Source organism: Nuphar pumila, chromosome 6 (assembly GCF_984573655.1).
Source record: "Nuphar pumila chromosome 6, dmNupPumi1.hap1.1, whole genome shotgun sequence".
Lineage (NCBI taxonomy): Eukaryota > Viridiplantae > Streptophyta > Magnoliopsida > Nymphaeales > Nymphaeaceae > Nuphar > Nuphar pumila.
Genome location: NC_143254.1, coordinates 115,222,930 through 115,237,335, shown reverse-complemented (window position 1 = coordinate 115,237,335; position 14,406 = coordinate 115,222,930). Strand labels below are relative to the sequence as shown.

The window sequence follows — 14,406 nt, the reverse complement described above, 5'->3', positions numbered from 1 at the left end:
AAGTTCTCCATGTAAAGAACTGCAAACTAGTAATGTCCACATTAGATCACCTAGGTACTACTCTCTCTCTAAACTAGTAATGTCCACATTAGATCTAGGTACTCTCTCTCTCTCTCTCGTGCATAAGTTTTGTCGCCTTGAATTTACTTGGATAAATTTTACAAAATTATTTTTAAAATTTTCCTCCTTTTCTTTTTTCCTAGTGAAAGTGATTCAAGGAACCTCTGGTCCAGAAAACAATAGATTCAATCACTAGTGCCTTTAGTTTAGGCCTGTCTCATCCAAAAAGGTAGGTCATTGGGAGTCTTCCAATTTTACTTTGGTTTAACGGTGATGTAAACTTCAAAATTTTACTTTTGCTGGCAACTCATTGGGAGTCTTCCAATTTGATAAAAAAAAGGCGGCTGTTGTTTCTATTCCCAGCTCATATTTTTCCTCAAGATGTGAGAGAGAATCAACCAATCACTGTATCTCTGTTCTTCTAGCATACACTGAAGGTGAAATTAGAATTACATGATTTCACATTATTACAAAGAATAAAAACAACACAGTTGTAATGTACATTGTACGCCAAAAAGCCAAATCATATCGATCTATGTAGTCAGAACATCAGGTAAATTTGTAGCTGCACCGAGCACCCTCCCACCGACGTCTGGAAAGTTCTCATACCCAGGTAGTGGCCCTACCTTTCCATCTGCATCAATCTTGATCGGGTATTTGAGGAGATGTCCTTGCAAATTTTTTATTGTTTCTGCAGTATACCTCCTCCAATTTTCTTCGGCTATAGCATTCACGTTCTTCACACATCCTAAGCTATGGGGATGTGCAAAACAATCATCTATAGTGCCAAGATGCTCTGACCACAGTGACATCCTATAACCATAAACCTGCCATAAAGAATATTTATCAGCGGCAATAAATAACAGCACAACTCAACGGAGTATGCAAGTCATTGTTTGAGATGACTGGTGATCAATGGTGACACACTTGAGAAGCATATTGTATACATGTTCTACTATGTAACATGGGCATGGCTGGAAGGCCTATGTATCTGTGTCGACTCGTGTATGGGTACAGGTAGGTTGAACCTTGCTCAAACCATATACCTAGACCCATTTGTTTTAGGTCTCTCTCTCTCTCGGTAATGGTTTGATTCTCAAAAGAAAAAAAAACATCTGAAAAGTCCACCATAGGTCCACTCACATGGTTGGGGCAATATGATTTCTGCACTTTCCAAGATCATCCCCTCATTAACACCTTCGAACGTTTCTCCATATAAGAAAAGTTCGAGTTACGTCAAGTGTTGTGTTCTTTATATCAACATAACTGTTTTGCTTCAGAGTTTGAGGACATGTTTAATGTCATGATTAGTAAGATTTTATATATATATATATATATATATATATATATATATATATATATATATATATCACCATTATCAGAGGTTAATACCTTAACAAATACATGTTATTGTCTCTATAACTACTTTTGGACAACAAGAAATATAGAGACCTCACTCTTAAATTTCACCAAATACACTAGTCATTTTGGTATAAGCATGTATGAAAAATGCAAAATAGCCATGTCGTTCAATAGATAACACAGAAGATGGACCCTGTTGACTGAGTAACCATGGGCACCTTTATCATTCTACATACCCTTGCCACTTGGATTTCATGTCTAGAAGCATTATATTTATTTTCCTTTCATTTTATACAACTTTGTTGTGAAGAATTTGTGTAGTGCCTTTGTATTCTTGAACCCTATTATAGAGTGATGATGTTATTGATTATATGTTGTATGCCTCCTTTCTGAAGTGCCCATTAGGGCATCTCTAATAGTAAAGCCAATGTTTTCTAGCCTCAGACACAGTGTGTGGCTTCTCCTTCAAGGTCTTCCAAGTTCTCCCTCTTCTTTTCTTCAAGTTATTATGATCTTGAAGGCACCCCATCTTCATGTGTTTTATTAATCCAAGGTATCGTCCTCTTCCTTCCATTATTTTTCTTCATCATCTTCATTTTCCTTTATTTGCTACCCAAGTTTCATGCATTCTCCTTCTACTTCCAACCTCGACCACCTTTTATCTTATCCCTCATTCCTCATTTTCTCGATTTATTTCTTGCATCCATACACTTCTATCTCTATTTTGCAACCATCCACCTATGGTACCAAGGCTACTGTCATCAATAGCACTACTGACATTAGAGAGCCCCCCCACTGACATCATCAACTACTAATTCTTTCTTCATTAGTGGTTCTTTACTTAACCCCATTCCCTATTTTCAAAGTCACCCTATTTCACCTTCTTCACTTTCTCAACCTTCAGCCTTAATCTATCCCTTATGGTTACTAAGAATACTCACTATGTTGCCTTGACCTTTCTAAAGGCCCAATGTCAGTGCCCGACACTTCTCGACACTGACATAATGACATTCCTAAGCAAAGCATAGATGCTTCATTTTTAACATAAGTGTCTAGAAAAAATGGGCACCTGTGTCGCATGCCTGACACTTTTGAGTGTCTTAGACACGAAGTATCCAGTGTTTGACACTCTTTATCTATCATATTTAAACCATATTTTCCTCTAATTCCATACATAGAGGTTCAAAGAGTTGAACTTAGTCACAAAAACCTCACCCTTATCTCTATGTTTTATGGGGGTTGGCAGGCCTCACTTTCAAAGTAGGAGGGTCTCTCTCTCTCTCTCTCTCTATATATATATATATATATATATATATATATATATAGAGAGAGAGAGAGAGAGAGAGAGTGTTAAGATATATCATTGTATTGTTTGTACATCTCTAAGTATACTAAGGTATACTATCTTTTTTATTTTTTATTTTCTTTATCCTTGTATTCAAGGCAATGTTCGTACTATATCATGCAATATGGTATGATACGTATCGTTACTATGAGAAATAACGATACGATACACACTTGTATCACGATATGAGTATTGTATTTATATTGTACCATATAACTCTGTATCGTATTGTATCGTACGATATACAAATGGTTGAATTGTAATTTTTTGGGGGTTGGCGGGCCCCACTTTAAAAATGGTTGAATTGTAATTTTTTGGGGGTTTTAAAGACCCTTTGAGGGCCGACTCCCTCATTTGTGTAGAAGCCATTAGAGGGGTATCCACACACCCTAAGAGTCGTGAGAGCGATTTGGGGTACGATACAGGGCATGTTCTTATTTTTTATGTAATATAGGGCATATTCTTGTTATTGATTACGATACAGGGAAATTAACTTGGTTATTTAACTGTTAAGTATTCATAAACTTGGCCAAAGTATGAATCTTGTGGCATGTTCTTAATTGCAAGATATTTAATATTTTGCATTGTTCTTATGAGATAGTTAATGTTTGATGATGTCTTATGCATCTTATAGAAACAAAAATGCTTCATATGTGATTTTATGGTTATATTTTGTACAATTCATCATTGTTTCCTGTGTTATGTTTTTTTTTTTTTGCTAATTTTTCTTGTTTTATCATGATTTTTTATTATTTTTTGGATTTTTTTGAAATTTTTATTAAAAATTTATGGAGTTTTTACGATACAATACATATTTTATTTTGGGCTCAACCGATAAGGGTAACAATGCGATACTTACAACCTTGATTCAAGGTATACGAAAGGTATACTTTTTGTGTATTAATCTTTAGTGTAGGTATAATCTTTGTACATTTTAGGATTTAGGTTAAGTATACCTTAGGTATACTTCCTTAATTTCTTTACTGTTAGTTGTTTTCCCCATTGTTTATTGAAACTTATTGAGATTAATAAAGAGATTCACGGTGGGCCTCTGTTTTCACTCCTCCTCCGACGTGGGCTGCATCAAAGTGGTATCAGAGTCGACGCCCACCTTCATCAGCGATATGGCTATTGAAGCAGGGACCGATCTGATACGAGGCGAGGAACGTGAGGAGGCTTGCAGCGAAGATCCGATGCTGCGTGTGATGGATGTGCTCACAAAAATCCAAGAAAACATGTTGCGGATGAGCAAGGACATTGCCGGTCTGTCAAAAAGAATGGATGGCTTCGATGAACGACTGGTGACCCTTGAATCATCCAGGACACAACCCATAGTCGCAGGTGCAGATCTGGTGGATGGCGCGGCGACAGGCGTGAACCCCGACCTTTCTTCAATTTGTCCGCCGAACCAACTTCAGCACAATCGTATCCCTTCGCTCCCGACGGCACCGATGCACACTCCCAATCCGGGTACTTTCCAGCTGCCTCGGGGCGTTTCGATGGGCGACTTTCCCTCTGTGGGGGTACCGAACTCAAGGCAGCAAGCCAATGTGGCTGCATCGCAGGCTAGTCCGACCCTGCAGGGACTCGGCGTCCCACTGGGTCCATTTGCAGGCCCGGTTTTGGGGTACCAACACCCTGCGACCACGTCGCAGGCCGGCCCGAATCATCGGGACCCCAGTATTACGCTGGGCCCATCTGTAGGCCCCAGCGCGTGGCAACTGGGGGCACTACAGGCGGGGACGGGACGACAGGGCCCTAGCGTTTCTCTAGGTATCTCATCGGACCCTGTTCTATCGACCCGACTCGGAGAGACAGCCTGCTACCCCCCTGACTTAGCGCGCTGAGGCCTAGCGATCGCGTACTGGAACAGGGGGGCCCCTGCTGATCGGATTGAACCCAGGAGGGTTCGGTCCAGCCCTCATGACTACAGGGCCCGGGCCCGAGTTGTTGGGACCGTCCGTTGGGTCTCAGGGACCGGGTCTGGACCCAGAACCCCTTCATCTGGCATACCCCCGTTGGGTCCGGTTCGCGGGTTGTCCCGAACCAGATCCAACTCGTTAAATTTTATCCCCATGATGGACCCACTACCGACCCAGACCCATATCGGACCCGGACGGAGCTCCAGTTTGGATTTGAGCCGGGTCAAAACCAGACCCATAATCTTATGGATCGGGGATCAAGTTCAAACCAAGCCTCTTATCCCCACAACTCGAACCTCGATCCAACCCATCCATATCTAGGTCCGACGAGTAGTGTAGGAGCGGGCCCGATCCATATCCCATCGGGCGAATCAACCCATCAAGAGAACCACCAGACCCTGTACCTAAAACCAAACCCACCTGTCCACCCAACCCTGACCCAGAACCCACTACAACACCCGACCCAACAACGATCGAGGGAGAGGCAGGGATTAGAGCGCGTACAGTCGTGAGAGGAAATGCAAAGATTGATGCAGTCAAAATTCGTGCCTTCGGATCACGCCGAGCGAGCCTACAAGGAATACCTGACCATGCGCCAAGGCTCCCGAACTGTAGCGGAGTACACTGCGGAGTTCCATCGTCTTTCCCTGCGTGTGCAGATCGCGGAAACAGCCCGCCAGCAGGTCACGAGGTACATTTTGGGTCTCCGTCCTGCTATCTCCGATGATTTTAGTTGTGTCACGGTTGAGACATTAGATCAGGCTAGCAGTTACGCCATGAATATCGAGGACAAGCTGAAAAGGAGGCAAGAATATAGGACTTCCCGTAGTGAACCCACCAGTCGACCTAAGTCGAGTTTCCCAACCAGGGGAGCAAGCTCCCCTAGTGATTCAAAGCCTAGAGCAGACTTTAGCAAACCTGACCAGTCAGGCCCAGCTTTCCACACCCGGTCCAAAGCCAAACCTAGTGAGTCGACCCTTCGTTGTTTCAGATGTCAGGAGTTAGGGCATGTCACGTCTAAGTGTCCCACCGTGAGCAAGAACACCCATCTTGTTGAGGGAATTGTTGAGTCCGCATCTGCGAGTGAGAGTGATAGTGACAACAAGTCATTAGATGAAGACGAGGGTGAGAGGGAAGTTATAGAGTTCAACGGTAACGTCGAAAGTTTGTTGTCCATCCGTCATGTGTTGACCACACCCCGAGAACCGGCCCCATCGAAATGGTTAAGGAATAACATTTTTAGGACCCGGTGCAACTATGAGGGTCACGCTTGTGATGTTATCATTGACACCGGAGCATGCGAGAACATGGTATCTGAGAGTGTGGTTTCTACCTTGAAACTCAACACCGAGAAGTTATCCCAACCCTATAAGATGGCTTGGTTCAAGAAAGGAAACGAGGTTCCCATCACTTAGTGATGCCTAGTCCGGTTTTCCATGGGAGAACACTACCACGATGAGGTGTGGTGTAATGTAGCCCCTATGCACACGTGTCACATCCTTTTGGGGCGTCCCTGGCAGTTTGATCGCCAAACAACTCACGATGGCCGCAAGAACACATACTCTTTTATCTTTAATGGCCATAAGATAGTCCTTCTACCTATCAAGGAGACAGGTTTTCCCACCGTGGACAAACCTGAGCGAGTCCCCAGACTAGCAGGCCTCTCGTATCGGCTCTTCTTGAATCATTGTCAGGAAGATGGCTATTGTTATGCCCTGGTGGCCAAGCCCGTGATGAGTTCGTCAGTGTCCATTCCCGCAGACGTTGCCCCTCTTCTAGAGGAGTTCCGCGACATTATGCCAGATGACCTACCTGATGGTTTACCTTCGACAAGGGTAGTCCAGCATGCCATTGATTTTGTGCCAGGATCGAGTCTACCAACCTTCCCGCATATCGCATGAACCCCTCCGAGCATACCGAGTTATTAAGACAGGTTCAGGAATTGCTGCAAAAGGCTTTCATTCGCGAGAGTGTTAGCCCTTGTGCAGTACCCACCTTACTCACTCCTAAGAAAGATGGGTCCATGCGCATGTGTGTGGATAGTCGTGCAATCAATCACATCACAGTCAAATACTGTTTTCCCATTCCCCGTTTGGACGATATGTTTGATATGTTATCCGGTGTCTCCATTTTCTCAAAAATAGATTTAAAAAGCGGGTATCACCAGATTCGTATACGGGAAGGGGATGAGTGAAAAACGGCATTCAAGACACGTGATGGATTGTACGAGTGGTTAGTCATGCCGTTTGGGTTATCTAATGCCCCAAGTACCTTCATGAACATGATGACCCAAGTCTTGCGTCCGTGTATTGGGAAGTTTGTTGTTGTCTACTTTGATGATATTTTGATTTATAGTTCGTCATTGTCCGATCATTTGAGTCACCTGCGTCAAGTCTTAGAAATTTTGAGGAAGGAAAATTGTATGTCAATGCAAAAAAGTGTGAGTTTATGACATCCAGTGTCGTGTTCTTAGGTTTTATTGTGTCATCCGATGGAGTCAAGGCCGACCCCGCAAAAGTCCGCGCGATTGTCGATTGGCCTACCCCAAAGACTATAGGAGAGATTCGTAGCTTCCATGGGTTAGCCACTTTTTACCGACGTTTTGTGAGAAATTTTAGCACCCTCATGGCCCCCATCACGGAGTGCTTAAAGGGTACTAGCTTTCATTGGACGCCCGCGGCTGGAAAAGCCTTTACGATCATCAAAGAAAAAATGACCAGTGCCCCTGTCTTAGCCCTTCCTGATTTTAGTGTTGTCTTTGAGGTCGAGTGTGATGCCTCCAAGGTGGGAATTGGCGCAGTCTTGAGTCAGAATCGCAGACCTGTTGCCTTCTTTAGTGAGAAGCTGACGCATGCCAGGTGTCAGTATTCCACTTATGATGTGGAGTTTTTGCCGTTGTACAAGCCCTTCGTTATTGGAGACATTATCTCATTTATAAGAAATTTGTCTTGTACACGGATCATGAGGCATTGAAGTATCTGAATAGTCAAAAGAAATTGAGTGCTCGTCATGCCAAGTGGGTCAGCTTCTTGCAAGAGTACACCTCGATTCGCCATCAATCGGGTACCCTGAACAAGGTGGCTGACGCTCTTAGCAGGAAGAAGAGCCTCCTGATGACTATGTCAGTGCAGGTCGTTGGGTTCGAACAGTGCAAAGAATTATATCCCACGGACCCGAATTTTCAACAAGTCTGGGAGGGGTGCATCTCTTTAGATCGCACCATCGATCCCCGTTTTAGTATTCATAATGGGTACCTCTTCCGTGGGAACAAATTATGTGTGCCTAACTTTTCCCTTAGGCTTCAGTTGATTTCTGAATTACATGAAGGAGGGTTAGCAGGGCATTTCGGGCATGATAAGACGTTTGCTCTGTTAGATGAACGATACTTTTGGCCCAAAATGCGCAAAGATGTTGTCAAGTTCATCCAAGGGTGTCATGTGTGTCAAGTGTCCAAGGGTCATCGTCAGAATAATGGTCTGTATACTCCGTTACCCATTCCTGAACGGCCGTGGGAGTACGTTTCCATGGATTTTATCGTGGGCCTCCCCAGAACACCACGTCATTTTGATTCAATTTTAGTCGTTGTTGACCGGTTCTCCAAAATGGCTATCTTTGTCCCGTGCAAGCGAACCACCGATGCCTCTTTAGTCGCGTCCTATTATTTCAAGGACGTTGCCTGTTTCCATGGCCTCCCCCACACAATCACTTTTGATCGTGACACGCGTTTTATGAGTCATTTTTGGAAATCGTTATGGGCCCTGTTGAAGACAAAGCTTCAATTCAGTAGTGCGTATCACCCCCAAACTGATGGCCAAACCGAAGTTGTGAACCGCACCTTAGGAAATTTGTTACGGAGCCTAGTGGGGGAAAATGTCAAAACTTGGGACCTCGTATTGCCCCAAGCCGAGTTCGCCTATAATAATTCCATTAACCGTTCTACTGGTAAATCTCCGTTCCAAGTAGTGTATGGTCGGTCACCCACCCATGTCGTTGACCTAGCCCCTGTGTCAGATCTTTCAGCTCCAGCTCTTGATGTTTTTGATGTTGTTGAATATATGCGTGACATTCACAGACAAGTCCGTGCCAAACTTGTTGAAAGCTACGAGACCTACAAAGCTTTCGTAGATCAGGGTCGTCGTGATGTCCAGTTCCAGGTCGGTCAACTCGTCTGGGTATATCTGCGTCCAGAGCGTTTTCCTGTAGGCACCTATAGCAAATTAAGTCCTAAGAAGTATGTCCCTTTTCGGATCCTTCAGCGATTGGGTTCGAATGCCTACCTCCTTGAGCTGCCCGATGATTGGCATATTTCCCCTATTTTCAACGTGGCCGATCTATATGCTTACTGTGGCAACAACAAGTCGTCAGAGACGACTTCTTCCCAACCAGGGGAGAATGATGCAGGACAGGACCCGATTGGGCCCATCGTGCCACCCGATCTGCCACAAAGGACAGATGAGGAGCTTCACGTGTATGACCCCCTTGCAGGTACGGAGCCACGACGCAGGGAGGTACCCCTGCGCACCTACTCCAGGCGTGGTGGAGTTCGCACGTCACAGAACCAGCAAACAGATGGAAGTTGACCCGGATCGCGGTTCGGATCCAAACCTGGACCCGCGACCCGGGACCAGTAAATAGCCTTTAAAAGGCCCACTCCTAGGGTTGCGCGGGCAGACTGTTTGGAAAGCTTCAGCCGTCATTCTCTTTCTGGACTTTTGCTTATTCCTTATTACTTGCATCCTGTTTTCCTTAATTTCTTTACTGTTAGTTGTTTTCCCCATTGTTTATTGAAACTTATTGATATTAATAAAGAGATTCAGCCACACCGATTCACGGTGGGCCTCTGTTTTCACTCCTCCGACGTGGGCTGCATCAGCATGTAAATCGAAACAAAATATACGAATGCATACACATGTAACTAGACCAGTAATGAATCAAAACAATACGTTCTGATGCATAAGCATGGAACTCGAGAGATCTGAACCAAAACAGTTACATATGTAACTTGGCAGATCTGAACCCGACCAGATGAGCATGTGCTCAGCAGATCTGCTCCAAGACAAACGAGTATGTACTCGGCAGATCTGATTCAGATCTGCATGAGCACATACACGATAGATCTGAACCAAATCTTCGTAAACATATGCTCGGCAGATTTGAACCAGATCTGTGAGAGCAAATACTTGGCAGATCTGAATCAGATCTGCGTGAGCAAATACTCGGCAGATCTGATCCAAATCTGGACAACAAATCTAAATCGACAAATATGTTTAGATGTATGCACAATAAACAAATATGAACCAAATATGTATATTTAGATGCATGAACATGTCACACGGCAAATCTAAATCAAACAATAGATGTTCAGATGCATGAACAAAATACAAATCTGAAAATCTTTATATGAATAGATAATCTGATTCCATAATCATGAAGCCCGACAACTTGAAATGTATCTATATATCTATATACATATATATTCAAACTGCATGAGCAAGAAAGCTCTACAAACCGGAATATTGGGATTTGTGTGAGCATGAAAACTCACGAAAATTGACCTGCACACACACACACACTGGAATATATATAAGCAATAAAAATTGAAAATCAACATGCCTATTCTTAAATGTAAAAATCGTTAAATATGAATATGTGTGTATATATATATATATATATATATATGCATATACATATTCATATGCATGAACCAAGAAATCAATATGTATATTTTCAGATTTTTGATGCATAAGAGAAATCATCATTCATAAAAAAATAAATCTCTATATATATATTCGACATTATATATTTATATATATACAGAAGAAATCAGATTTCCCTTTTCCCTCTAATACTTATACATAAATCGATTTATACGTATTTCTGGCCCATAAGAATTTAGAAAGAAACTCGTACCTTAATCGAAGATCAAAAAAATCAATGGATGTATGAAAAAGACTATTTTCTTCTTCTTCTCCTTCTTTTCTTTCTTTCTTCTCTTTTCTCTTTTTCTTTCTAACTCTCTCTCTCTAGAATACAAATTCTAGAGAGAGGGAGAGCCTAACCCCTTTTATATTTTGTTTAATGGGTCTAGAAGGGGGTGACATCCCCTCTTTCATGTAGAACTCTACTCTTATCATCTAGATATTTTAATTAAAATTTTACTTTTATTATTTTATTAATATCCAAAAGAATATTCCAGTGGGTGTCACCCTCCCTCTGGAAAGCTCTATGTAGTAGAGTTCAACCTCATCCTATCTTTAATTCAAAGGTTGATTTTAAAGTTTTAAAATAGCCATAGATAGATTTCGGATCTAAATCTAAGATCTAAATCCACATGGATCCTAGTCAATATGGATCTTGATCTAGATCCAGATCCATATTAACTTGGATCAAACAAAGCGAATCCAGTCTGATCCAATCTAGAAAAAGTCAAAAATAGAGGTCGGTCATTTTTTTAAAAATGCATTTTTAGGGCCAACCGTAATCAGATTTCGAAAAAATAGGTCACCAACGTGATCTACATTCCAAGGCAAATTTAACGGTGGTCATACTTGATTTTCGCCTCTGAATTTTGCCTGAATTTAACTTGAATTTCACTCAATTTGCACTCGAATTTAAAGGTTAAAAATGAAAAATTTCTGAAATCATAATTAACTCAAATAGCTTATGTCAGAGGGCTCTGGGCCACACCCAGACCCTGCTGATGTCACCTATAATTTAATATATTTTTTCATAATTTTATCAATTTAAATATAATATATAATTTAAAAATAAGATTTTTTTTATTTTAAAAATCATCAAAAAATACAGCAAGTCTTGTTCGAGAACTTTGGTTCTTACCCCATTTTTTAAAAACCTTTTTCTCGTACTGAGGCTCAGTCTTATCTGAGCAAAGTGATGGCAGGACCGGCTTGCTAGAGGGAGCGATGGTTTATTATTTGGTGGCCTGAATTCTAGCTGCTATAGGAGTTGAATGTTTTGGGAATTTATTGAACTTGAAATTTGGTTTATTAAGTTAATTACATTCAATTTAAATTTATGGATTGAATACATTTATGTTTTGGAATGAATGTTGGTTTGGTGAATATAAAATCTGTAATGTGCCCCAAATCCATGGGTTGTCTTTCCGCAATGATATAAAAACATGTATTCGTTTAAAAAAAAATCCCGCATTTGCATGTATTCGTTTCAAAAAAAAAAATCTCGCATTTTTTTTAGGGTCAGTTTGGGGTCATTACAACAACTTATGGATAGCATGTGCAGGATGCAATGCATGCTAAGGTATGGTTCTTTGAATGAGGTTATAAACTTGTGATTAAAAAGTGCAAACTTGTGACCAAAAGGTGCTGATCCATTGTGTTTATCCATGATCATGCCTGCATATCATTCTTACAAAACTTGTGATATCGGTCTTTGGATGAGGTGAAAAACTTGTGATTAGAAAGTACAAACTTGTGACTAAAAGATAGTGATCCATTGTCTCTATTGTTGAACATGTTGAATATCATTCTCACAAAAGACCAAAATACTTTATGCTATAGGAAGAACTTCATATCTAAAGCTGTCACATTAGTAAATTGAATAGAACATTAATACTAGGTCAATCACAATGACATTATTTCACCTATTAAATGCTGAGAACTGCAAGCAAAATGAATTCACTGGTATGGAGAAGGAAGAAAGAACCGTGAACTTAGCAATAGAGCAGAAGTCACCATCATTCCCAAGTGAAGCGGCTTATATCTCATCATAAGGGATAAAATAAAGCCAAAATCACAACATTCTCAGTGAATCACATCATTTTTAACAATACAATACAGAAAAGTTATCACAGGAATATGCATAAAAAGAAAATCTTAAGTTACAAGGAAGTGTAGAAACCTGCCCATGAGGATGACTTTTCGTTTTGGCCCATGTGTAATGAGGTTGGAAAGCACCCATAGCAATTTCAGTGTCTCTTGAACCATCCATTGAACGTTGGTTAATATTAGCAGATCCTAAAATCACATATTCATCATCTACTATCATCCCTTTAGCATGAACATATATCATAAATCGCCGATATTTTTTAACCAGAGCCTGCCAATTGGTTTCTGCCATTAGCTCAAGCATGGAAGGTTCTCTTCCAAGATTGTAGGAAGCAAATATCTAACAAGTCTCAATTGAAAATAGCAGTTCAAAGAGAGAAATTTCTGCCATAACCCAGAATAGTGAACCATAAAAATATCTTGGAAAGACTTAATTTAACTAATTTCTCACTAGAAAGCAGGATGTGCATGAAAAGTTGAGCGAAGATTTATCAATGCCAGATAATGTTATCAATCCATTAAACTTACACAAGTAAAGACAGTGTATTTCGTATTATACAAATTCACACGTAGATTTTATACCTTAGAAATATAGCAATCCATGTGCACTCTTGGTCAGGAGAGATGGTCAAGAAATCAGTTTGTGACAAATACTGTTGAATCAGTTTGTGAATTAGTATTTGCCTAATTGCTTTATTGAGAAATATATATCCCTGAAATATCGTATATCATGTGCTACATCATTGGTGCAGACCTTTTCACTCATTTCTCATCATCTAAAATACACACATTAGTTCATGTACAGAAACCTTATCTCAGATTTGTCCTCTAATGTATTCAACTTTTTTTGGTTTTCAATTTCCACCTATTCCCTTTCTCTTATGATGAAACTGTTTTAGTATTGTGGTTTTGTTTATTACATATCCTGATGTTTTGATTTCTATCTAGTTGTGGTGCTGGTTTCTGTTGCAGGTGACATTTCTCTTCAATGCAGTAGCCAAGGATGTGCTGAAATTACATCTTGATGAACGTGTTCTGATCTACAATAAAATATTGGTCTTACATGGCATCAGAACTTGGGTAAAGTCCTCTGGTCTTTGTCACTCTTGAAACTTTGTGATGATGGTCTTTGTCACTCTTGAAACTTTGTGATGATTTAGAAGACTAGAAAACCTTATCGCTGACATATTAAAGTATGTCTACAGATAAAAAGGAGAGGTAATCCAACATCTCCCAACAACTGCTTTGAAGTTCTTGCCTAGTTACACGACATAATGAATGTGGCAAAGCTAGAAATAATTTTGCAAACAGGGGTTAAGAATAGATGTAAAACCTGGAATTTTTAAGGATTATTAATAAATAAAGAACTTATTTTTATCTTCAAATTAGAAATGTGCTTATAGCTTTTGAATTTCATTCATTGATATGTATGTTGTTAGCGCAAATTGTTCTGACAACGAGGAGATGTGCTTAAGATGCTAACCAACCAACTTAAATATTCATTATGTTATAGATCTCAGCTGTTGGCATTTTCTACCGTGCACCAAGAGTTCAGTACATTGTTGCTTGAGCGGTTCTTGCAGATTTCGAAACCCCTCGGTCTTTTGGGTGTCAATTCGTGGTTCTTCACATTAAGGTAAGATACCTTAACTGAACTTGTAGAAAGCATGTTTAGGCATTATTCTTACAATCCCGTAGTAATGACATTAAATTTTTAACTGAATTGCAAATATAAATTATTTACACACACCACAAGTAGTTGTAGATATCTAGGGGTGCTATGGTTGCCTATATGTTTAACTGCTTTGAGTAGGGGATATACCAAAAATATGATAATTATGCTAAGTATCAAAACAACTATAAGTCAATGTGCATTTAATGTAATGCAATGCAAAATGCAAATTGGGTAAAT

General features: G+C 40.6%; 1 protein-coding gene across 1 annotated transcript in view; it reads right to left on the bottom strand.

Moving 5' to 3' along the window:
- Positions 1 to 385: 385 nt before the first annotated feature.
- LOC149835802 (phospholipase D delta-like) overlaps positions 386 to 14,406 on the bottom strand; it is a 194,172-nt gene continuing 180,151 nt past the window's right edge. Inside the window, exons 9-10 of the mRNA XM_090008760.1 lie at positions 12,568 to 12,765; positions 386 to 887 (exon numbers count right to left, since the gene is read on the bottom strand). Of these exons, the coding sequence (XP_089864886.1) occupies positions 594 to 887; positions 12,568 to 12,765 (492 nt within the window). The 3' untranslated portion in view covers positions 386 to 593. The remainder of the gene's footprint in view (positions 888 to 12,567; positions 12,766 to 14,406) is intronic.